General features: G+C 43.3%; 1 gene segment (V, D, J or C); it reads right to left on the bottom strand.

The window, feature by feature from the left end:
• LOC116516505 overlaps positions 1-24,343 on the bottom strand; it is a 100,651-nt gene that overhangs the window by 51,621 nt on the left and 24,687 nt on the right. Inside the window, 1 exon segment of the V gene segment in view lies at positions 6,296-6,338. Coding sequence covers positions 6,296-6,338 — 43 coding nt within the window.

The following is a 24,343-nucleotide window of genomic DNA, read 5'->3' as shown; positions in this document are numbered from 1 at the left end:
CATCTGGTCAATTTGTTGACCTTCCATATGATGAATTGAGTAAGTATTTGCTCAACCTAGAGTAGAGTCCACTTCATTTATTTTTTATTTTTTTATCAAATTTATTGACCAGACATTTCACCACAGGGTCCTTTAAAAGGCCCTCTGTACTTGAACTGTCAATCAGAGCTGAAACACCCATTCCTGAATTGGATCAACTCCAGTTATGATGAAAGGATGGAAGTATTTTTATTGAATGACACCAACACTCAGGGGTTTTGAAGGCAATAGCCATATATTTACTTCTAGCCCTGCTTGGTTGTTTCCATGAATTGACAACTTCATAAGATTTCTTCTTTTTATATATGTTTGTAATGCCAATATTTGCATGAATTAATGCTATGCTGTATTTTTACATGTTGTGACTTGAGAGTTAGTAGTTCAACCATATATTTGCTGTATATCGATTGGTGGACGAAGAGTTTTTGGAAAGGCTTCTGTGATCTCATATGTCCCCCAATCTGACAGCATTACAACTAAAGAACAAGGCATTTTCATTTCAAACCTGAGAAGAATTCATGTGTGAATGTATTACAATACACATCTAGATGATGCTTCTTGATATCCTCAAGAGAATCAGACGTAGGCTAGGTTGGAGAGGGGTTTTTTTTGGTAACTGTTATTTTTTCCTTTTATATGTTCCCTTTGGCTTGAATTAATAGTGTGTTGCATTTTTACACTTTGTGACTTGAGAGATAGTAGATAGATGATTAATTGATTGATAATTGATAATAGAGATAGAATAACAGAAAGGCAGACAAGATAGATAGATAGATAGATAGATAGATAGATAGATAGATATAGATACAGAGAAAGATAGATGGATAGATGATAGATGATGGATAGATAGATAGGTAGGTAGGTAGGTAGACAGATAGATAGATATAGATAGATAGATTATAGATAGATAGATGGATAGATGATTGATAGATATAGATGATAGATAGATAGATAGATAGATAGATAGATAGATAGATAGATTCAGAGATAGAAAGATAGAAAGATGATAGATGGATAGATGATAGATAGATAGATGGATGGATGGATGGATGGATAGATAGATAGATAGATAGATAGATAGATAGATAGATAGATGATAAGATTGAGATGTCCAATACTGATATCAGCAGGAGAATTGGTTCGAGTTATTGGAAGAACCTCTATGATCCCATATCTTCCCAAATCTCCTAGTATTACTACTAAAGAACAAGGCTTTTTCATTTCAAACTTGAGAACAATTTATGTGTGAATTTAATGCAACCACCCATGTAGGAATCCAAAACCCAAGGATACTTCCTGAAATCCTCAAGAGAATCAGACCTGATTCCCCCCCACCATTGAATGTGGCTAACTGTGTGAAATAAGATCTTGGATAGAGACCATTTCTCTCCTCCCCTCCCCCAAGATACACAGCTTACACATCTCTGTATTCCTGATAAATTTGATGAATCAGTCACACAAATGAAATAAATCCATCTTTATTCATTGCTGACAGTAGAATATAACAGGTCAAAGGGGAGGGTGGGATTGATTTGAAGGGCGAAGGTGTGGAGGGGGATACAAGGGTGTAACTACATGGAATAGAAGAGGTGTTATGGATCAAACTAAATTTGGGAAAGAAAGTTTGAGACCCCAGCAGATGGGTCTCTTTTTTCATTCCTGATGGCAGGAAAGGAACTCATCATACAGTTAACAACTCCCAGATTTTGCACAGTCGTCGCAATGGGCTTCCCTTCATGTGTCACTTCACAGGTGAACGTACCATATTTTTCATAGTCAGCTTCACTCAATCTCATGTAACTGCTGGCAGCGTAATGTTCACCTTGCTTGCTGGCTTTGGTGGTCTCTATTCTAGATGTTATCACTTCATCATCCCCCTTCCATTGCAGTTCGAAAGCAGGTGGGTAAAGTCGGTTAGGAGACACACGGCAGTATATGGGTTCGGGCCTCTGACTTCTTCCTTGGTAGGAGCAAAGACTTGCACCGAAGGCGATACTGGGGGCAGACCTAGAAGAGAGGAAGATCTCATGAGGTTCTTCACAGCTGTCATGCTTGGAAGCCATCATTTTATAGGGCCTCAAGCCTGCCACATATTCAAACATAGTTAGTAATGGAAACTGGGAGGAGGGATGGTATCGAGATAGATCAATTAAGCAATTAATCTACCCAGATTAGCCAAAGGGTCTCCCTGGGAGGGGAGGTGGTTAGGTAACTGATTAATCCCCTGTGTTACTTTCGTTACAGGGCATACTCTTCTGTTGAGGGGGGCAGCCTGTCAGGCTTGGGAGACATCAGGGTATAGGGCCTCAAATATTCAAACCACATATATGCCACATATTCAAACATAGTTAGCATGGGAAACTGGGAGGGGGGATGGTATGAAGCTTGGGAGAGGTGTAGCCATAATAACATTCCTTCTCAGAAAGTCAAGGTCACCTCATCCCTGCACCTGGATGGATGTGGATGGGGAGGAATCTTCATCCACGACAGTGACTGATTGGACCATTTGATGGGCTTGTAGGTATTGGGGCAGGGTCTTGAACTTTCAACTGGGTGGGGAAAACCTGGAAGCTTTCCAATTTGGGTTTTCCTAGATGTGCCACCATGGCTCTTCTAATAAGTTGGTGTTTTGAGGAACTTCTTGCCTCAAGCTATTATTTCATACAGGATGCCATTTGAAACCCTGACAAACAATATTTTAAAACTTCAGTGCAAGATTAAGAGTTACTAGATTGATAAATGTATAGTTTTCCTCATCAAAACTGTGCGGGAGGAAGTGGATAGGAGCAAAGACTTGCATCGAAAGAGATACAGTGGGCTGACCTGGAAGATCTCATGAAGTTCCACACTGAATCTTAACACTGAAATACAACTTAGAACTAAGGAGAAATTTCCTGACAGGTAGAGCAACAATTTGCCTCCAGAAGTTGTGAATGCTCCAACACTGGACGTTTTTTAAGAAGATGTCTATTGTCTGAAGTGGTGTAGGGTTTCCTGCCTAAGCAGGGGGTTGGACTAGAAGACCTTCAAGATCCCTTCCAACTCTGTTATTCTAAAAGCTGTCATGAAATTCAGATCTGGTCCTTCTGATATCATCCCTAAATAATAAATGAAGTCTATCTTTTAAGTAACCTATAACAATCAAGGGAACTGGAAGCTAAAACATATGACGAACAGTTGTAGGAACTGAGTATGTCTATGGTAGTTTGATAAAAAGAAGAACTAGGGGTGACATGATAGCAGTGTTCCAATAGCTCAGGGGCTGCCCCAAAGAAGAGGGAGTCAAGCTATTCTCCAAAGCACCAGAAAGCAAGACAAGAAGTAACAGATGGAAACTAATCAAGGAGAGAACCAACTTAGAACTAAAGAGAAATTTCCTGACAGTTATTAAACCGATGCATGGAACATAATGTATGCCAACAAAAGTGCTATAGTCAAGGCTATGTTTTTCCCAGTTGCAATGTATGGCTGTGAAAGTTGGACTATAAGAAAGGCTGAGCACCAAAGAATGGAGGCTTTGAACTCTGGTGCTGGAGAAGACTCCTGTGGGTCCCTTGGACTGCAAGGCGATCCAACCGGTCAGTCCTAGAGGAGATCAATCCTGACTGTTCTTTAGAAGGCCAGATCCTGAAGAGGAAACTCAAAGACTTTGGCCACCTAATGAGAAGGAAGGACTCCCTGGAGAAGAGCCTCATGCTGGGAACGATGGAGGGCAAAAAAAGAAGGGATGGCAGAGAAGGAGGTGGCTGGATGAGTCACCGAAGCAGTTGGCGTGAGCTTAAATTGACTCCATGGGATGGTCGAGGACAGAAGGCCTGGAGGAACATTGTCCATGGGGCCGCGATGGGTCAGACATGACTTCGCAACCAACAACAAATAATGGAACACAATACTAATGTATCAAGCATCATACCAATCAATAATCAAGGAAGCAACTAAAGTTACAGAATTTTGGACCTGTCTAATATCAACTCTTGTCATGAAAGAAAAGGGAGTATAAATATAGCCCACTATTCCACAAATAATCTAGACAAAATCTGTATAAAACTTTGCATTCCTTTGCTAGTTTGTACTGGGTTTTAAAATCAGTGTGGTTGTTAAGAATGACAAAAGGGGTGTGACAGCAATAGATTAACGATCTTCCTCATCCAGTGTTCCAGATTTAATTAAACACTCGGGAGGTCGCTAGCTGATTCCAGGTTTGTTTGTTTTTTAAAGCAAAGGAATATTGGTTACTTATCTCAGACAAGAAGAAAACAGATATTTTCCCTAATAGGGTTAAGAGTCGATTTGAGCATGGAGAATAGGTAGAAAATTCTGATCACCACTATTGACCATCAATCAGTAAGAAAAACTCTGTTATTCTTTTAACTGGGCACTTTATTATCTCTTGCCAAGCCAGACCTCCCTCACCTTTTATCTATGGATTTTTAAAAAGGAAAATAAAGGTAAAATTAAAACAACACAAAACAAGGCAATCAAACCAAACAGAGGTATTCAACTTGACTTTAGCCCGTTTGCAATTTTGGCATGCAATTTTCAAATTCTCTAGCTTCAAATTGCCCTATGCTTCATTTTATCTCTTTTTATCTCAGGGGCTGCCACAAAGAAGAGAAAGTCAAACTATTCTCCAAAGCACCTGAAAACAGGACAAGAAGTAATGGGTGGAAACTAATCAAGGAGAGAAGCAACTTAGAACTGAGGAGACATTTCCTGACAGTGGGAACAATTAATCAGTGGAACGACTTGCCTCCAGAAGTTGTGAATGCTCCAACACTGGACTTTTTAAAGAAGATGTTGGGTATCCATTTGTCTGAAGGGGCGTGGGGTTTCCTACTTAAGCAGGGAGTTGGACTAGAAGACCTTCAAGGTCCCTTCCAACTCTGTTATACTATTCTTTGAGAAATTTCACCTCTATTTATAAAAAATCCCTTTCCATTTCCAAAATAAACAAATGTGAAGATTCATTTTTTAGATGATTTTTAAAAAAGGATCCAAAGGTTTGCTTATGATTAGTGAATTACCAAGCAATGCATCCTTTTCAATATATTTTGATTTATTGTTAGGTACTAATATTATGTAAATAATGTTTTCAGATGATTTTTAAGATGATATACCTCAAACCCATGAACCATAATGTTAGTCACAGATCCTCCCTCCCTCCCTCTCTCTCTCTCTCTCTCTCTCTCTCTCTATCTTTCTATCTATCTATCTATCTATCTATCTATCTATCTATCTATCTATCTATCTATCTATCTATCTATCTATCTATCTATCTATCTATCTCTTCTATCTATCTTCTATCTTATCTATCTATCTATCTATCTATCTATCTATCTATCTATCTATCTATCTATCTATCTATCTATCTATCTATCTATCATCTATCAAGAATGTGAATTCTGGACTTAACCAAATACTTGTCTAATATTATTTTGAAAGAAAAAAAAACTATTTTGAATTTCAGAGTGTATCATCAACCTCCCCTCATTTATTTATTCATTCAGATCTGTAGAAATGAGCAGAAGGAATTTTTGCAATGAGATAAAGAAATCTAAACATTAAAGCATGAGAAAAAAAAATGATTTTTTCAAAAGGGTGCAAGTTCTATTTCCCTATTCCCCCACAAAATCTTTCCTTTTGTCTTAAAACCAGATAGTGTATGGAAACTCACATTTCTAATGTCTTGTAACACACACAACACGTACAAACACAAAGAGATAAAAGAGATTTGATACATTTTCCTATTTTTCTTATGTCGACTTGTTTAAATGTATTTTCCCGCATTTATTTTCCGAACAATCATTCCATGAGTTGATGCAATTCTATTTTTAAATTATCTATGAGCTGGATCAACCATATGCAAATAAAACAAGATATTGAAGATATTGAAGAATGCACTTGACATTTTGACATAACCATTACCTGGATTTTGTTTTTCTTGAAAAGGGCAGTGAGAAATAATTATTTAAACACAATAAGGACAGTTTAGCATGCTTTTTAGGGGACAGAAATGTAAGACCTTGGAGAAAATGTTAAGAACACAAATAGTCGGATCACTTGAATAATTATTCCTCTCTTAGTAGTTTATATTTCATCTATTTGAGGGTTCTTTATACAACATGAAAGAGAAAACCGAAGCATTTTTTTTAAATGTTCATTTGAGACAGAGACTGTTTGGTGAGAAAAAAAACAACACAAATTAAAATAAAAAACAGTTGGAAAACAATTGTATCGGCATTTGAAAGAGACTTACCTGTGATTGTTAGCTGGGTTCCACCACCGAAGACAAACACACAGTGAGTAACAGCCATACAAAAATACTTCCTGTAGTAGTCTACTTCTGCTTTCTGCTCTTGGATTTATTTTGAGTTTTTTTTTTTTTATAAGTCCATTGCTCACTTTGTAGGGAATATGGACTTGGCCATTTTTGAGTTCAAAATTTAGTTTATAAAAAATATAATATAAACACAAGTGAAGATAAAAGTGTAGGCCAAGAGAGAAAAGAAAAAAAGAATGGACTTCCAACTCCTTTTGGTGCAAGTAGATTGATAATATCATCAAACCTCAATTTTTTAAATATTTATACAATCATATAAACCAGCCATTTGTATAACAACAAAGCTATCTAATCACCAAAACCGACAATCAAAGTTTTATTTCTTTCCACCTCAAGCAAAAAGTCCAGAAGTGGTTTCCAAGCAGAAATTTCTGCTAAACTCCATCACTTTTGCGAGTTTGCTGTTTTGAGTTGGATCTTAGATCTCCTAAGTTCTTTTTTCAAAGTCATAATTTGCTTTGCAAAGATTACTCATTTGACAGACCCCCATTTAATGTCCACATTTTTCTGAATTAGCAGGCAACTAGGTAGCATATTCTACCGAAGCTTTTTTGCAATGTTTCCCACTAAGGGAATCCTCACTGAGGCAAGGAACTCTCTGCTCAATCTGTTTCCACGAAATTTCACAAATTCTACATTTTTTTCAACCCATCATCAACACTGCTCCCCCCATTCTCAGATATTTCGGTCATGGAATCAAAATTCTTTACGTTATTTTGTCTAGTTGAGAGTTCTTTATACAACATGAAAGAGAAAAACCAAAGCATTAAAAAAAATGTAAGCTATATCGAAGATGCTTCATTTGAAGCAGAGACTGTTTGATGAGAAAAAAACAAATTAAAATCAAAAACAGTTGGAAAACAATTGTATCGGCATTTGAAAGAGACTTACCTGTGACTATTAGCTGGGTTCCACTGCCGAAGACAAACACACAGTGAGTAACAGCCATACAAAAAATATTTCCTGTAGTAGTCTACTTCTGCTTTCTGCTCTTGAATTTTATTTTGGGGGTTTTATTCTTTAGAAGTCCATTGCTTACTTTGTAGGAAATATAGACTTCGCCATTTTTTTAGTTCAAAAATTGTATTAGTTTATTAAAATATAATACAAATGCAACATTTGGGAAAATAACCCCAAATCAAAGTTTTATTACTTTCCGCCTCAAGCAAAAGTCCAGAAGTGGTTTTCCAAGTAAAAAATTCCACAAACTCCACATTCTGTTCAAACCCATCATCAACACTGCTCTCCCATTCTCAAATGTTTCAGTCATTGAATTCTACAAATTCCACAATCTTTTCAACCCATCATCACACTGCTCTCCCGTTCTCAAATGTTTCAGTCATTGAATCAAAAATTTGTACGTTATTTCATCTATTTGAGAGCTCTGTGTACAAGACTAAGTACAAGATTGAGTGATGTGCAGAGACTTGGCCCATATAATCACCAAGAATTGGACATGACTGAATGGATAACATCTTCAACATATCCTCATCATCCTCATCACACAATCCAGAAACATTTGGAAAACAATTGTGCCTGCATTTTAAATACTGTCTATCACTCAAGTTCCCTACCACGTAAGAAAGTAATGGCCATACAACAATAGTGCATAATAAACTATTTCCACGAATGTCCATGAATTCCACATTCTCTTCAACCTGTCCTTGACATGGCTCTTCCATTCTCAACTATTTTCTGAATACCAATTGATTTTAGGAATAAAGCGATGCCGCTGGTTTCTTAAAATATCCTCACAGGTGAATAATTTAGACTGTAAACATTAGCCATAACAACAGAAGAGAGATTAAAACCACAGGGAAACCATTTCCCTTCCTACCTGAATTCTAGGTCCACCGTGATGTTCTTGAATCAGAAGAATTAAGGTGCTCTCATCCAGGATTTTACCTGTCTTGTATCATCCAGTATCATTCCAAATACCTGACCAATCTATAAGGGCTCCTTTGTATCATCTTTGACAGATTAATGGTAGAAGCAGAGAAGATGCTGAAATAAAACTCAGCCATTTTGTCCAGGGGAACTTACATATGAAAACTTTCTTTTTAAAGTAATAGTGGACATGTTGAATAGATTCCTGGACATTAATCCAAAAACGCAACACAATTCTCTTTTGATGCAGGAAATGTTTTTTTCCCCTAGAAGAGGGCTTGCTCTCTGCTTGGGAAAAATTATAATCCATATAGAGCTTGTTTCTTCTCCTTTTTTTTCTGAAGGCCGGTTCTTTTATCTCCAAAATGGCATTATCCACAAAGAAGAGATTTTAAAAAGATCAAGGGAGGCCCAATATATATCCAGAAGTAGGACAAAGCTTTAGGGAAGAAAAGTAAAGAAAGAAAATTGCCCTGAAACGGCTTTAAATATGGAGGCATATTTAGTGACTGCAGAAAAAGGCCAATTTGAGGAACAGAAACAGAAACAAATCAAAATCCAGGTACAATTATAAATGCAGGCTCCTAAGCAGGAGTGCTGTGTGGTGTTTTGTTGTAAATCCGATTAAAACATCGATGTATCTTGGCAGAGCTTCACCTGAATGGCATTAACCTAAAAATAATGGCTTAAAAAAAGAGAATGGCAACCTGTTTGTATTCTGTCAATGCTTCACATTGTTAAGATATCCGTTAGAGAAAAGTGATTCAAATGGCTTCCATATGCCCATTTTCTCCCCATCGAGAAGATCCATCAAGATTTCCATGAAAACCACACAGGAAGAGGAGGAGGAGGAGGAGGAGGAGGAGGAGGAGGAGGAGGAGGAGGAGGAGGAGGAGGAGGAAGCTATGTGATCGATGTAGACACGACATCAATTCCAATCCCTAAGCAAAAACTTCGGTTATTCCCTTCTCCACTTCTGAAGGCATCTGGCAACTCTTCATCATTCAACGTTCCTCAGATGCATCTGACATTTCCGGAAACCACAGAGAACCGTTTTTCTTACCACATGACTTTGCATTTTCTGTCCAACTGTCCTCAGGTGGGGAAAGGACTGTAGTTCTCCCTCTTCGTGGCCCAAACATCTGTCAGTGATGTACAGTTGGTGGCTAGAAAGGGAAAGCTGGGGAAATTTGGGTGGTTATTAGCACACGCTGAAATAGATTTTCTTAGATGTCTATGGAGATTCTCAGTCATCCAGATCATGGTTGTCCTAAAGGAGCTGAAGAAGCTTCTTGGATGAGAAGCGAAACGTCTTCAAAGAAAAAACCAGAAAGTCCTGTTGTGTCTTGAAAAAAGCACCCTTGAGATTTCCTTAGAGTTCAACATTCATTGTTTAAAACCAAAACTGTAGACGACTTATAAGCCATCAAGCCAAAGCTCTGCCCAGGACAGGAAATTAGAGTATTTCTATATTTGTACCATTACTTCTGGAAAGAAAAGTCGAATTAGAGAGAATTCCACCATTTTTATAATTATAGGAATGCCCAAAGAATTCTTTTTTTTTTTTTTTTTTTTTTTTTTTTTTTTGCTAATTTACTGATTTGATGGAAGACCAATCAATTCAGCTTGTTCTGATTAGGGCCTGTTCAGAACCACTGATCGGGACTTCCAATCTTTTACCATCCCAAATTATTTTAATTACCATGGATTTAGGAACTGCATTTTTTAGCTGGTTTGTTGGGTATATGAGTATATGAATGTGAGAGAAAATGTGCCCACTTTTAATTTAATTATTGTATTATTGTGTTTTAATAACTATTGTGGGGTGTGTCTGAAGAGAGTATTTGATTGGTGAGTATGATAGGATCGGGAGTGCGACCTGGAATCCCCTCTATTGACTGCAGAAGCAGAAGTGGATGGGGGCCCAGACTCGCCTCCCATCCTGGAGTGAATGGTACGCGTGGCCTGCCGGGAAGAATGGGGGCCATGGGGGAGGGGGGTTTTCGGGAATGGAGGGATGTCGGAGCATTTCGGTTATGACTGGGAGGGGCAGATATGATGGGAGCTGTAGGGCTAGCCATTACCAGGGAAGAAGGACTCGCTACATTACAGCGATTCCTTGTTCCGGCCCCTCAGGCTCAACTCAAGGACCTGGTGGCAGAGGAGTTCAGGGCCCTGGTCTCAGGTTGTTGCTGCTAAATGCCAGGTCGGTTGTGAACAAAGTTCCCCTCATCCGGATTTAATATTAGACGAGGAGGCAGACCTGGCATGTATAACCGAAACCTGGCTGGGCCAAGAGGGAGGAGTCCCCCTCTCAGAAATGTGCCCAGATGGGTTCCAGGTGCTCCACCAACCACAACATCAAAGAAGGGGTGGGGGAGTAGCAGTTATTGTCCGAAGGTCGTTAGTTCCTTGTAGGATCACTGCCCCAGAGATTGTGGGGTGTGAGTCTCTCCTCTTGAAGTTGGGCTTAGGGGTTCAATTGGACTTGCTGTTGATGTACCTACCTCCCAGCTGTGTCACGACAGCCCTGCCTGTGCTGCTAGAGGCAGTAGCCGGGTTGGCGGTGGAGTTCCCCAGACTAATGGTACTGGGGGACTTTAATCTCTTGGTGAACACTCAGATGGGGCACAGGAGTTCATGGCTTCCATGACAACCAGGGACTTGACCCAGGTAGTTCAGGGTCCAACTCATAGAGCAGGACACACTCTTGACCTTGTAGTTCTCTCGGGGCCAGTGGAGACGTGATCTCGAGGTTAAGGGGAATAGAGACCTCGCCCTTGTCATGGTCAGATCACTCCTTGCTGAGACTTGACTTCAGGACGCTACTCCCCCATTGCAGGGAGGTGGAGCCAACTAAGTGGTTCCGCCCCAGGCGCCTGATGGACCCGGAGGGATTTCAGAGGGAACTTGGAGAGATACCTGACTCCCTTGTCTGCAATCCGACCAAGTCTTTGGTCGCTGCCTGGAACGTTGCGGCGGCTGAAGCATTGGATCGTATTGTGCCTTTGAGGCCTCTCCGCGGAACTCTGGGAGATGAAGCGCCAAAAGAGACGCCTAGAGCGACGTTGGAGGGCTAGTAACTCTGAATCTGATCGATCACTATTAAGAGCCTTTATCAGGACTTAACTAGTGGCGATACGGGCGGCAAAATGTACGCATTTTTCCGCTCTTATTGCGTCCGTGGAATCTCACCCAGCTGCCCTGTTTAGGGTGACCCACTCCCTCCTGAAAGATGAGGAGGTGGGGGAACCCCTGCAGGGAAGAACTGAGGAGTTCATTCAGTTTCTGTTGGATAAAATCACTCAGTTTCGGACAGACCTGGACTCCACTTGGGCAGTATCAGCCGAGATGCCAAGGGTTAGTCTTAATCGGATTTTCTGGGATGAATTCGAAGTTGTCACTCCTGAGGAAGTGGACAAGGCCATGGGAGCGATGAGTGCCTCCACCTGTTTATTGGACCAGTGCCCCTCCTGGCTGGTTTCGACCAGCAGAGAGGTGACACGAGGCTGGCTCCAGATGATTACTAACGCATCTTTGCAGGAGGGGTCTTTCCTGCAACCATTAAAGGAAGCAGTGGTAAGACCCCTCCTCAAGAAGCCTTCCTGGACCCAGCTATTTTGAAAAACTATTGTCCTGTCTCCAACCTTCCTTTTTTGGGGAAGGTTATTGAGAAGGTGGTGGCGCTTCAACTCCGATGGACCTTGAATTAAACGGATTATCTAGACTCCTTTCAGTCTGGTTTCAGGCCTGGGTACAGCATGGAAACCGCTTTGGTCGCCCTGACCGATGATCTCTGGTGGGCCAGGGATAGAGGACATTCCTCTATCCTGGTGCTTCTTGACCTCTCAGGGGCCTTCGATACCATCGACCATGGTATCCTTCTGCAACGCCTAGGGGAGGTGGGAGTGAGAGGCACCGTTTTACGGTGGTTCTCCTCTTACCTCTCTGACAGGTTGCAGTCAGTGTTGGTCAAAGATCAACCCCTAGGCCCCTAAATGTGGTGTGCCACAGGGTTCGGTCTTGTCCCCCCTCCTATTTAACATTTACATGAAGCCGCTGGGTGAGATCATACGACAGCACGGGGTAAAGTACTATCAATACGCAGATGATACTCAACTGTATCTTTCTGCCCCATGCCAGCTCAGTGTAGCGGCGGACGTGATGTGCCAATGCCTGGAGGCTGTTAGGATCTGGATGGGAGTGAACAAACTTGTGCTCAATCCAGATAAGACTCAGTGGCTTTGGATGCTGCCCCTGAAGGACAGCTTAGACAGTCCATCCTTAACCCTGGGGGGTGCAATGCGCTCTACATGGGGTTACCCTTGAAAAGCGTTCGGAGACTGCAGTTAGGCCAGAATGCGGCCATGCGAGTGATATTGGGTGCACCGAGGTACACCCACATTACACCTGTCCTCCGCGAGCTGCACTGGCTACCAATTGGTCTCTGGACACAATTCAAGGTGTTGGTTATTACCTTTAAAGCCCTACATGGCTTAGGGCCAGCGTACCTTCGAGACCGCCTACTGCCACATACCTCCCAGCGGCCAGTAAGATCCCACAGATTGGGCCTCCTTCAGATGCCATCAGCCAGACAGTGTCGGCTGGTGGGCCCCTGGAGGAGAGCCTTCCTGTGGCTGCTCCGACTCTTTGGAATCAGCTACCCCCAGAGATCCGGACCATACCCACTCTCATGGCCTTCAGGAAGGCTGTAAAAACCTGGCTATTCCGGCAGGCCTGGGGCTGTTGATCTCACTGTTGACTTGAGGTCCAGCCCAGATTAGAATGAATGTATGTGGTGTTGCGATTTTAAACCATTTTTTTTTCTCGTTATGTGTTCATTATGTGTCTTTTTCCCCCTCTTTTTTTGTAAGCCGCCCGGAGTCCTTCGGGATTGGGCGGCATATACAATTTATAAATAATAATAATAATAACAACAACAACAACAACTCTGCCATTGCCGGTCCCAAGCCCGGATGAGAAAGGAGGAGGGTTGGGGTCAGGTTGGCATCTGGTCCCGTAAAAAAAACCCCGCCAACCCATACAATATGGTGAAAAAAACAAATAAGAATTCCATACCGCATCGGTCGTTCGCGCGGGTTAACAAGGGCCGCGGCGGGATGTTGGGGTCCCTGGACATCCGTCGACAGTGGGCTCCAAGTGGACCAGCCAACAAACGACAAAAATATAGTGCAGATGAAAACCGTGCCATAATGGCCTGTTACTACAACTCAGAGCCAGAAAAAAGACGCTATTTAAAGCGAATGTATGAATTATGGAAACAACAATATCCAGATTCAAATGTTAGTGAACAACGACTAGCAGATCAAAGGCGATTTATTATACGGAATAAAGTGGTTTAGTGGTTTAGTGGTTTATTAGCATTTGTAGGCCGCCCTTTTCCCTGAGGGGACTCAGGGCGGCTCACAGAAAACCAGGAGAGGGGAATACAACATTAAGACAACAACATAATAAAAATAGTAAGCAACATTCATTCATCATTCGGGCGGGGTAGCAATTCTTATCCCCAGGCCTGACGGGCGAGCCAGTTCTTCAAGGCTATGCGGAAGGCCTGGACGGTGGAGAGGGTACGAATCTCCACGGGGAGCTCGTTCCAAAGGGTCGGGGCTACTGCTGAGAAGGCCCTCCTCCTTGTAGTTGCCAGCGACACTGGCTGGCCGATGGAATGCGGAGGAGGCCTAATCTATGGGATCTTATAGGTCGTAGGGAGGTAATTGGCAGAAGGCGGTCTCTCAAGTATCCAGATCCACTGCCATGTAGGGCTTTATGGGTGATTAATAGCACCTTGAAGCGCATCCGGAGATCGACAGGTAGCCAGCGCAGCTCGCGGAGGATAGGTGTTATGCGGGTGAATCGGGGTGCACCCGCAATCACTCGCGCGGCTGCGTTCTGCACTAGCTGAAGTCGCCGGATGCTCCTCAAGGGCAGCCCCATGTAGAGCACATTGCAGTATTCCAGCCTAGAGATCACAAGGGCCCGAGTGACTGTTGTGAGGGCCTCCCGGTCCAGGTAGGGTCGCAACTGGCACACAGGCGTACCTGGGCGAATGCCCCCCTGGTCACAGCCGTTAAATGGTGGTCGAATTGACAGCTGTGGATCCAGGAGGACTCCCAAGTTGCGAACCCTCTCTGAGGGGTGTAGAATTTGACCCCCCAGCCTGAGTGTTGGAATGTTTGCCAAATCTTTGGGAGGGAAACACAACAGCCACTCGGTCTTTTCTGGGTTGAGCACAAGCTTGTTAACCCTCATCCAGTCCATAACGGCCTCAAGACCCCGGCCCATCACGTCAACCGCTTCATTGATGTGGCACGGGGCGGACAGATACAGTTGAGTATCGTCCGCATATTGATGGTATCTAATCCCGTGCCTGCGGATGATCTCTCCCAGCGGTTTCATGTAGATGTTGAATAGTAGGGGGGATAAGACCGAACCCTGCGGCACCCCATAATTTAGGGGCCTTGGGGACGATCTCTCCCCTCCCACTAACACCGACTGCGACCTGTCCGAGAGGTAGGAGGAGAACCACCGTAGCACGGTGCCTCCCACTCCCACCTCCCGCAGTCGTCGCAGAAGGATACCATGGTCGATGGTATCGAAAGCCGCTGAGAGGTCAAGGAGGACCAGGATGGAGGGATGTCCTTCATCTCTGGCTCTCCAAAGATCATCCATCAATGCGACCAACGCGGTTTCTATGCTGTAACCGGGTCTGAAGCCTGACTGGAAGGGGTCTAGATAGTTTGCTTCCTCCAAGGACCGTTGGAGCTGGAAGGCCACCACCTTCTCACAACCTTCCCCAAGAAGGGAAGGTTGGAGACCCGGGCGATAACTATTGAGGACAGCTGGATCCAAGGATGGTTTTCTTCAGGAGGGGTCTCACCACCGCCGCTTTCAGTGCGGCGGGGAAGTTCCCCTCCCGAAGGGAGGCGGTTACAACCGCCTGGATCCAGCCTCGTGTCACCTCACTGCAGTTAACAACCAGCCATGAGGGACACGGATCCAGAACACAGGTGGAGGAACTTACAGCTCTCATGGCCTTGTCCACATCCCCGGGGGTAACGTCCTGAAACTCAACCCAGAGCTGTTCTACTTAATCCCCCTGTGCCTCGGCTGGAACTGCAGGTGTGGAGTCCAAGTCCGACCGAAACCGAGCAATTTTGTCCGCTAAGAATTGGGCATATTCTTCGCTCTGCCCTGCAGGGGTTCCCCCGTCTCCCTTTTGTTCAATAGGGAGCGGGTTATCCTGAACAGGGCGGCTGGGCGGGACTCAGCGGATGCAACCAGGGTGGCTATGTGTGATCTTTTTGCTGACCTAAGTGCCCTAGTATATTCCCTGGTGCAGGTGGTTACCATTGCTCGGTTCGATTCGGACTTATCGGACCTCCAACGGTGCTCTAGGCATCTCCTCCGGCGCTTCATCTCCGGAGCTCCTCAGTAAACCAAGGGGGTCTCCGGGATCCGCCGCCTCGGAGGAGCCGCAGTGGCGCAATCGGTCGAGGGCCTCTGACGCTGCCAAGTGCCACGCAGCAGCCAGAGTCTCCACCGGACTGTGGGCGAAAGTGTCAGGAATAACCCCAAGCTCTGTCTGGAACCTTGATGGCTCCATAAGGCGCCTGGGGCGGAACCACCTGGTCGGTTCCTCCTCCCTACAGTGAGGGTTTGGCCTCCGGAAGTCGAGCCTCAGTAGGCAGTGGTCTGACCACGACAGGGGTATGATGTCGCTCCCCCTCAGACCAAGATCGTAAATCCACTGCTCCGAGAGAAATACAAGGTCAAGCATGTGTCCCGCTGAATGGGTTGGGCCTCGAATTACTTGGGTCAAGCCCATGGCTGTCATGGAAGCCATGAACTCCTGCGCCCCATCAGAGTTTTCACCGAGCGATGGCAAGTTAAAGTCCCCCAGGACCATCAGCCTAGGGAACTCAACTGCCAGCTCGGCTACCGACTCGAGGAGCGAGGGGAGGGCTGCTGCAACGCTGTTGGGAGGCAGGTACGTTAGCAGCAACCCCACTTGACCCTTGAGGTCCAACTTTAACAGCAAAGACTCACACCCGACAATCTCCGGAGCAGGGACCCTACGAGGAACTAACGACTCCCGGATGACGGCGGCCACACCCCCACCCCTTCCCTGGGCTCTCGGCTGATGCAGCACCTGAAATCCTTCTGGGCACAGCTCTACAAGGGGGACTCCTCCCTCTGGGCCCAGCCAGGTTTCAGTAATACATGCCAGGTCTGCCCTCTCGTCTAAATTAAGTCCCGGACGAGAGGAGCTTTATGGACAACAGACCTGGCATTTAGCGACAACAGCCTGAGACCAGGGTCCTGACTACTTACGCCATCTGGTCTCGGAGTGGGACTCCCAGGGCCGGAAGGAGGGATCTCTGTGATGTAGCGAACCCTCCTTCCCCGGTAATGGCCTGCCCTGAAGTCCCCGCGTATCTGCCCCTCCCTGTTACGACCGCAATACCCCGACCCTCTCCCGTGTCTCTGGTCCCCTCAACCACCCCTATAGCCCCCGCAACTCCCGGCAGGTCCTCCGAATCACACATACTCATACACTCCCCCAAACAGTCCCCACGTAATAGTTAAAAACACAAAATTTACAACAATATAATCATAAAAGTGGGACATTCATCATCTCATACGAACCTCATGCATAACCCATACAAAGAAAGAAGAAAAAAAAAGATGAAAGAAAAGAGTGAAAGTTAAAGTAGTTGCGCAATTGATTAAAAAGTTTTAAAATGCGAGTTCAGTTTGTTGCCATCAACTGTCCATCCACAGCCCAGACCACAGTTTCCTTCTGGGGATAGGCACCAGTAGTAATGATAGTAATAGTCAGGGCTAAGACAGACAGGCACATAGGGCCTAGGTCTATAGGTGTGGGAGATCTGATAAGCAGAGTCCGAGGCGGGAGGGAACCAGTGTTGGTAAAAGGCAGCGTTGATGGAAAGAGCAGCGTCGAAGAATAAGGCAGCGTTGGTAAAGGAACAATGCTGGAACAGGGGGTTTATGTTGCTGGAAAGAGTAGTAACAGTAACAGTAGCAGCGTTGGTAGAAGGGACAGTATTGGTAAGGGGAGCAATGTTGTTGAAAGCAATGGTATCGCTGTAAAGCTGAGTTCAATATGGAGGAGGGGGGGGGCATCCGGAAAAGGCTCCAGCTACGGCACACCCAATCAGCCGCCCGCTTCGCCAAGGCCGGACCAGGCCCCCATTTGAATTCCCCGACTCTAAACAACGATGATGAATAATCAGCCCAGTCAGAGTTACCATAAATTCCCCAAGCTCTCCGAGCTGTCCACCAAGCTGTTCGCCAGGCTTCAGAGCTGGTAGAAAAGGGGCCGAAAAGCCCCGCCGTTGCTGAGGCCGCCGCGAAACGCCCTCAATCGTCTCCGCTCCCAGTGCCACCGTGAGACTGCTATACTCGCCGCCAAGGGTGCCCAGCCGCTGCCGAGGCCGCCGAAGCCGCCGCGGAACGCCCTCCGTCGCCTCCGCTCCCACCATGTCCATGCGGCCGCTGCCGCTGCGGCCGTTGCGCTCACCGGCAAGGTCTAAAGCCCGCGAACGGCAAAAGGCGTTGGTTTCGCTCCATTCATGGCCCGTACAGGTCCTCCGACTTCCTATCATCCCGGGGGACCCTGGCAAGGCGGTAAAAGGTGTTTAGTGAAGTTGAACATGAGGAAATTCAGGCAAATTGCAAAACCCAAAAAACAATATCACAAGCGGAAATAACTGATATTCAAGACACACTAAAGACATTATAGTAGAACTCCCAGAAGAAGCTCTCGGGGAGGAAATAACATCACCACCACTGGAACCAGTTATCACTGAACCAACTGATGAACTAACTCAAAAACAAAAAGAATTGAAGGATAAGATCATGGAGCATTTTCTGCTTAATGAGGAAAGGCAACGTTTACCATCACTAAAAACTGTGCCTAAGAAAATTTTAGCCCCTATCATGAAAATGGTTAATGCAGTGTTTTCAACAATTGAACGGGATCCATCTTGGAAACAAACCAGTTAATGTACAGCGCAGCTGTAATAGTCACTAATGAACTAGGCATTAAAATTAAAGTACCTAGTCACACAACAGAAAAAGCATCAAAGCCAAAGTGGAAAATCCGTTTAGAACAAAAAATCAAAAAATTAAGGGCAGATGCTAGTAACTTAAAGAACATGCATGAGCAACGGCTCTTAAAAACAACAAAATCATAGATCGGCTAATCACAAGATATAGATTGGATACAAGAAACATCAATGAAGCTGTAGAGATTGTAAAACAGCAGATAACAGCAACAGCTAGAAAAATTGAAAGATATGAGGCACGAATCATCCAATATAAACAAAATCAGCAATTTCGATCAGACCAACGGCGTTTTATCAAAGTCTTAATGTGAATGGTGACACCAAAAGTGAAAAACCAGAAAAACAGGCCACACTTGAATTCTGGAAAAAATTGTGGGAAAATGCAAGGACTACAACAAGGAAGCAAAGTGGATACATGACTTTGAGAAAAGCATTGGCAACAAACAAATGCAAGTATTAGAAATAACAACTGAGATGGTCAAAAATCGAGTTAAAAAGGTAAGAATTGGACATCACCTGGAAAGGACCAATTACATGGTTTCTGGCTCAAATATCTGACCAGTTTACATGCAATATTGGCCAGGCAACTGAATGAAATTTTACAAAGGGCCAAATTGATGAATGATTGACAACTGGAAAAACATACTTGATTCAGAAAGATGCAACTAAAGGAACAACACCTGAAAACTACAGACCAATAACATGCTTGCCAACAACCTTCAAATTACTCACAGGCATTATTGCAGATAACATGATGGATTATTTGGAAACAAACAACATCTTGCCAGTAGAGCAAAAAGGCAACAAAGAAGGAGCAGGGGCACAAAAGATCAGCTTCTAATTGATAAAATGATATTAGAAAATTGTAAGAACAGAAAAATGAACTTGAATATGGTCTGGATTGATTACAAAAAGGCATTGACTCACTGCCACATAGTTGGATCATAAAATGCTTAGAAACAACTGGCATTAGCAAAAATATTACATCCTTTACTGAAAAGGCGATGAAAACAATGGAGAACTGAGTTGGCAGTAGGGAATGAGATCTACGGAATGGTTAATATCAAGCGAGGAATTTTCCAGGGTAATTCACTTTCACCTCTTCTCTCATCATCACAATGATCCCACTATCAGTAATCTTAAAAAAAATGAAATTAGGCTACCAAACAACCAAAGAAGCTGAAAAATTTTTGCATTTACTATATATGGATGATTTGAAACTCTATGGAAAGTCAGAAATAGAAATCCAATCATTGACAAACACAGTCCGAGTATTCAGCACTGATATTTCAATGCAGTTTGGCATGGAAAAATGCACCACTGTATCCATAAAAAGGGGCAAAATCACTGCATGTGAGGGAATTGAAATGCCCAATGGCCAATTAATTAAATGCAAAGAAAATGAAGCCTACAAATACTTAGGCATTCTGCAGTTGGATAACATCAAGCATGGAGAAGTAAAAACTATTGTCAGGCGAGAGTACACCAACAGAGTTAGGAAAATTTTGAAATCTAAATTGAATGGTGGAAATACAATCAAGGCCATAAATACCTGGGCAATACCAGTTATAAGATACACAGCTGGTATAGTTAACTGGACACAAGCTGATTTGGACATTTTGGACTGAAAACCAGGAAACTAATGACAATGCACTACAGTTTACATCCACGTGGTGATACTGATAGACTATATCTGCCCCGAAAATCAGGTGGCAGAGGATTATTACAAGTGAAGCAAACAGTTGAAGAAGAAAACATGCACTGGCTGATTATTTAAAAGAAAGTCAAGAACATCTATTAATCGAAGTAAAGAACAAAAATCTACTGAAGGCCCAACAGACGAAACAAGAATACAGAAAAGATGTGATAAAATCAAGAATGGAGAGTTGGCAGAACAAAGCACTGCATGGCCAATTTCTGGAAAAAATAAAGATAAAGTGGACAGTGAACAAACTTGGTTATGGTTAACAACAGGTACATTAAAGAAAGAAACAGAGTCACTAATCCTGGTTGCGGAAGAACAAGCTATCCGCACAAATGCCATTAAGGCCAAAATCGAAAAATCCTCTGATGATACCAAATGCAGACTTTGCAAAGAAGCTGATGAAAACTGTTGATCATATACTCAGCTGCTGTAAAAAAATTGAGCAGACTGATTATAAATTGCGGCACAATTCAGTAGCACAAATGATCCATTGGAATTTGTGCAAAAATTATAATATTAAAACAGCAACAAACTGGTGGAACATCAGCCTGAAAAGTCACCGAAAATCAGATGGTCAAGATCTTGTGGGATTTCCGTATACAACGGACCAAATACTGGCGCAGAATACACCAGACATCACACTGGTTGAGAAAAATAAGGTCACAATCATAGACATCGCAATACCAGTTGATAGCAGGGTCGCCGAGAAGGAACATGAAAAAATCGCAAATACCAGGACTTAAAAATCGAAATTCAACGGACTATGGCACAAACCAGCAGTGGTAATTCCAGTGGTAATTGGCACACTGGGTGCTATTCCAAAAGCACTGGAATTACATTTGAAACAGTTAAAAATTGACAAATCACCATCAGTCAAATGCAAAAAGCCGCACTGCTTGGGTCTGCACGCATATTACGAAAATACGTTACGACGTCCTAGGCCCCTGGGTGGGGCCTCTGACTAGTAACCAATGCCAAATCTGGCGAAACAACTGGCTGCTGTGATACAATGTATAATAATAATAATACATTTGCTAATATTTACAACAATTTGATTAAGATGTTATATATTAATAATTAGAATAGAATAGCATAGAATAGAACTGGAAGGGACCTTGGAGGTCTTCTGGTCTACCCCCTGCTGAAACAGGAGAATCTATACCATTTCAGATAAGTGACTATCTAGTCTCTTCTTCAAAACCTCCAATGATGGAGCGCCACGATTTCTGAAGGCAAGCTATTCCACTGGTTAATTGTCCTCACTGTTAGAAATGTCTCCTTAATTCCTTAATTCCAGGTTGCTTCTCTCTTTGGTGAATTTATACATACATACATACATACCAACAGTGGTGTCAGGCCTGCAGTCATATTCCTTTTAGGATCTTTGGCCTGCCATACTCTCTCTCATTTTACTATGCTGTTTCATTAGTGGGGAATTTGGAGGGGGAATAGTAAGGAGTAGAATTGTAGAATGTGTTGTTGTCAAAATAAAACATTCCTTTCTAGAAGCCCAAGGTCATCCTTTGTCTCCATACCTCTGCACCTGACCGGAACTAGATGGGTGGAAATGCCAGCGTGGCAGAGGAAGATTGGACCGTGTGATGGACTTTTGGGTGTGGGGACAAGATCTTGAACTTTTAACTGGGTGGGAACCCCAGGAAGCTTTCAGATTCGGGTTTTCCACAGATTGTACCAACATGTCTCTCTTATTAAATTGGAACTTTGATGGAAGCTATGCCTTGGACTCTGATTTAATTCTGGATGATATTTGGAATGCTGACAGGTGGGTTCCTACCGGTTCGAACTGGTTCAGCCAAGTAGGTAGTAACTTGGCCACCCAAACACCTGAACCAGTTCTATTGGCAATGCCATAGGCACTGCCATCTTGTTTTTGCTACTGTGCATACATACATACATACAAACAAACAAACAAACAAACAAATTCAGTGGTGAAATGCAGCCAGTTCTATCTGGCTTGGGCGAACCGGTAGCGGTGGTGGCGTCAGGCTCCACCCACCCACCTGGACATCATCACATCCCATTTTTGATGCTTTGCGCATGCGCAGAAGGTCCTGCGTGTCTGCGGAAGGTGCACTCACATTTGTGAATCGGTAGCAAAGATAAGTTGATTTCACCCCTATATTTCCCTGGAACAACAATAGTTCCCAAAGAACAACACAACACACTTCAGAAAAAAGAAATGTGTAACTTTCAGTAAATTGTTAAAGCATAAATAAATAAACACAGTTCTCACTTAAACACCACACCAAAAGTTCAGTAGTAGGGAAACGCCAGTGATTAGATTTGGAATATAATTTCCTTTCAAAACATTGATTGGTTTCTACTTAAACTGAGATTTTGGTGGTTAATGTTAAACTAAGGTGAAAAGAAACCCGCCATCCTGGGCCCAACGTTTGGGAAGCCAGGCTCTGCCTGTCACAAGCCAGGACAAAGGGGGAGTGATGGAGGAGTAACACCTCTTAAAAAACCTTGGTCCAGCTGGCCCGGCTGGGAGCCCCTCGTAAGGGCCCCTTTCCAGGGTACAGGAGAAGACGGTCAAGGGTTTTGAAGGCGGAAGAGGGCTCTACACCCCCAATGGCAGATAAAGCGGCAGGATCATCTTCTAGGAGAAGGGAAACTCTGATTACAAACCTCCACTGCCTTGTGGCTCTATCCACTATTGGAAAAAGCTTCAGGAGTCAACCTTGAGGCAAAATCCAGAGCCGGAGTCCCGGAAGCAGTTCGTGACTGTGTACAGCCATGTTCTGGTAACTCCTTTGACAAAGCTGGAACCCATTGTATTGGCTCTGCCGTTCCATGGACCATTTCAGCGAGGTGGAGAGCGGGGATCTGCTGCTTGGGTAACAGTCTATCCTCCATATTAATCTACCCAGGCCTCGTGCTCTGGAGAGGACACTCCAGGTTTGACCTCTTTCCAGAGCACAATGCCATAGTCTTTTGAGACTAAAGGATGCCAATGTAACAACCATGAAAGAGCTAAATTAAAAACCCTGAACTATTTGATGGTTGTATCAAACCAGACAGTTATAGAACTACAAATGAGAGACCCAGTAATTCCTCTGCAACAGGGGTCTCCAACCTTGGCAACTCTAAGACTTGTGGACTTCACCTCTGCAGTTGAGGTCCAGAAGTCTTAAAGTTGCCAAGGTTGGAGACCCTTGCTCTGTAGAACTGTTGTTCTACATCGTTATTTAAGCAGCTTCTTGGGCACTGAACATCTTGAGTGGTGTCTTCTTGACCTATTTCACCATCTGCTGGCAAAATTAGGTTTTTCTATTGTTTTTCAGTCATAATCTGGGCGTCAAAGCATGCTCATATCTTGGGTCACATCCCCCTCTGGTGGTACTGAATGGTGTCGCATGCACATCTTAAATTTCCCGCTGTCTTTTTTTGCAACCAACCGACACTCTTAAAATCCTGAAGATGGCAGCAGAACCAAAGAGATGTGAAAGGCAGCTTGGTTTTCTGTCTTCCTCTGCCAAACAAAACAGAGGATTTGAAAAGGCTTGTCTGCCAGTAGAGCTGAGATGTGAAGACCGGTTACTAACTGTTTCTGATGCTCACAAGTCACTTAAGAAGGAAAAACAGAAGTGAGAATGTCTTTTGTTACACAGATGCTAAAAATGGCCACAGGGGGGGAATAACACCTTTTTGTTAGAAAAAACAACAACAAAGAAAGACAGAAGAATGAAAAAAAGAAAGAAAGAAAAGAAGAAAGAAATAAAGACAGACAGAAAGAATGAAAAGAAAAGAAAAAAAGATCTTAAAAGAAAAACTAATCAAATCAATATTTGTGACTATATACAAGCCAATCTGGTTGCTTTCCTCCTTATGTATTTATTTATGTTTTAAATAAAGAATGTCAGTTGGATTGAATGTGTTATCCGGTGACATTTTCCTTTATCAAAGGTTTTGTTTTGTTATATTATAATGATTTGTTACATTTATACACTGTCTGATTCCCATGGACAGATTATTTTACCTCTATTGTATATGAATTACTGAGAATTTATTTTGTTTGCAAGGGAATGGAAGCCCAATAAACTAACTAACTATCTAACCTCAAAGAGTATAGAGAATGAAGCTCACTCAAAACATCTTGATACAGTTTGGTGGCTCAACAAGCATAGGATAAATGTACCTTGTTTTAACTTTGATCAACTATACCACCTGCATGTTCCTTCCTTTTATTTCTAACAGTCTTCATCCAGTTCAATCAAACATTGTTGTAGGATATGTCTT

Source organism: Thamnophis elegans, chromosome 13, assembly GCF_009769535.1.
Source record: "Thamnophis elegans isolate rThaEle1 chromosome 13, rThaEle1.pri, whole genome shotgun sequence".
Lineage (NCBI taxonomy): Eukaryota > Metazoa > Chordata > Lepidosauria > Squamata > Colubridae > Thamnophis > Thamnophis elegans.
The sequence above is the reverse complement of the archived record's forward strand: the minus strand, read 5'-3'. Positions and strand labels throughout refer to the sequence as shown.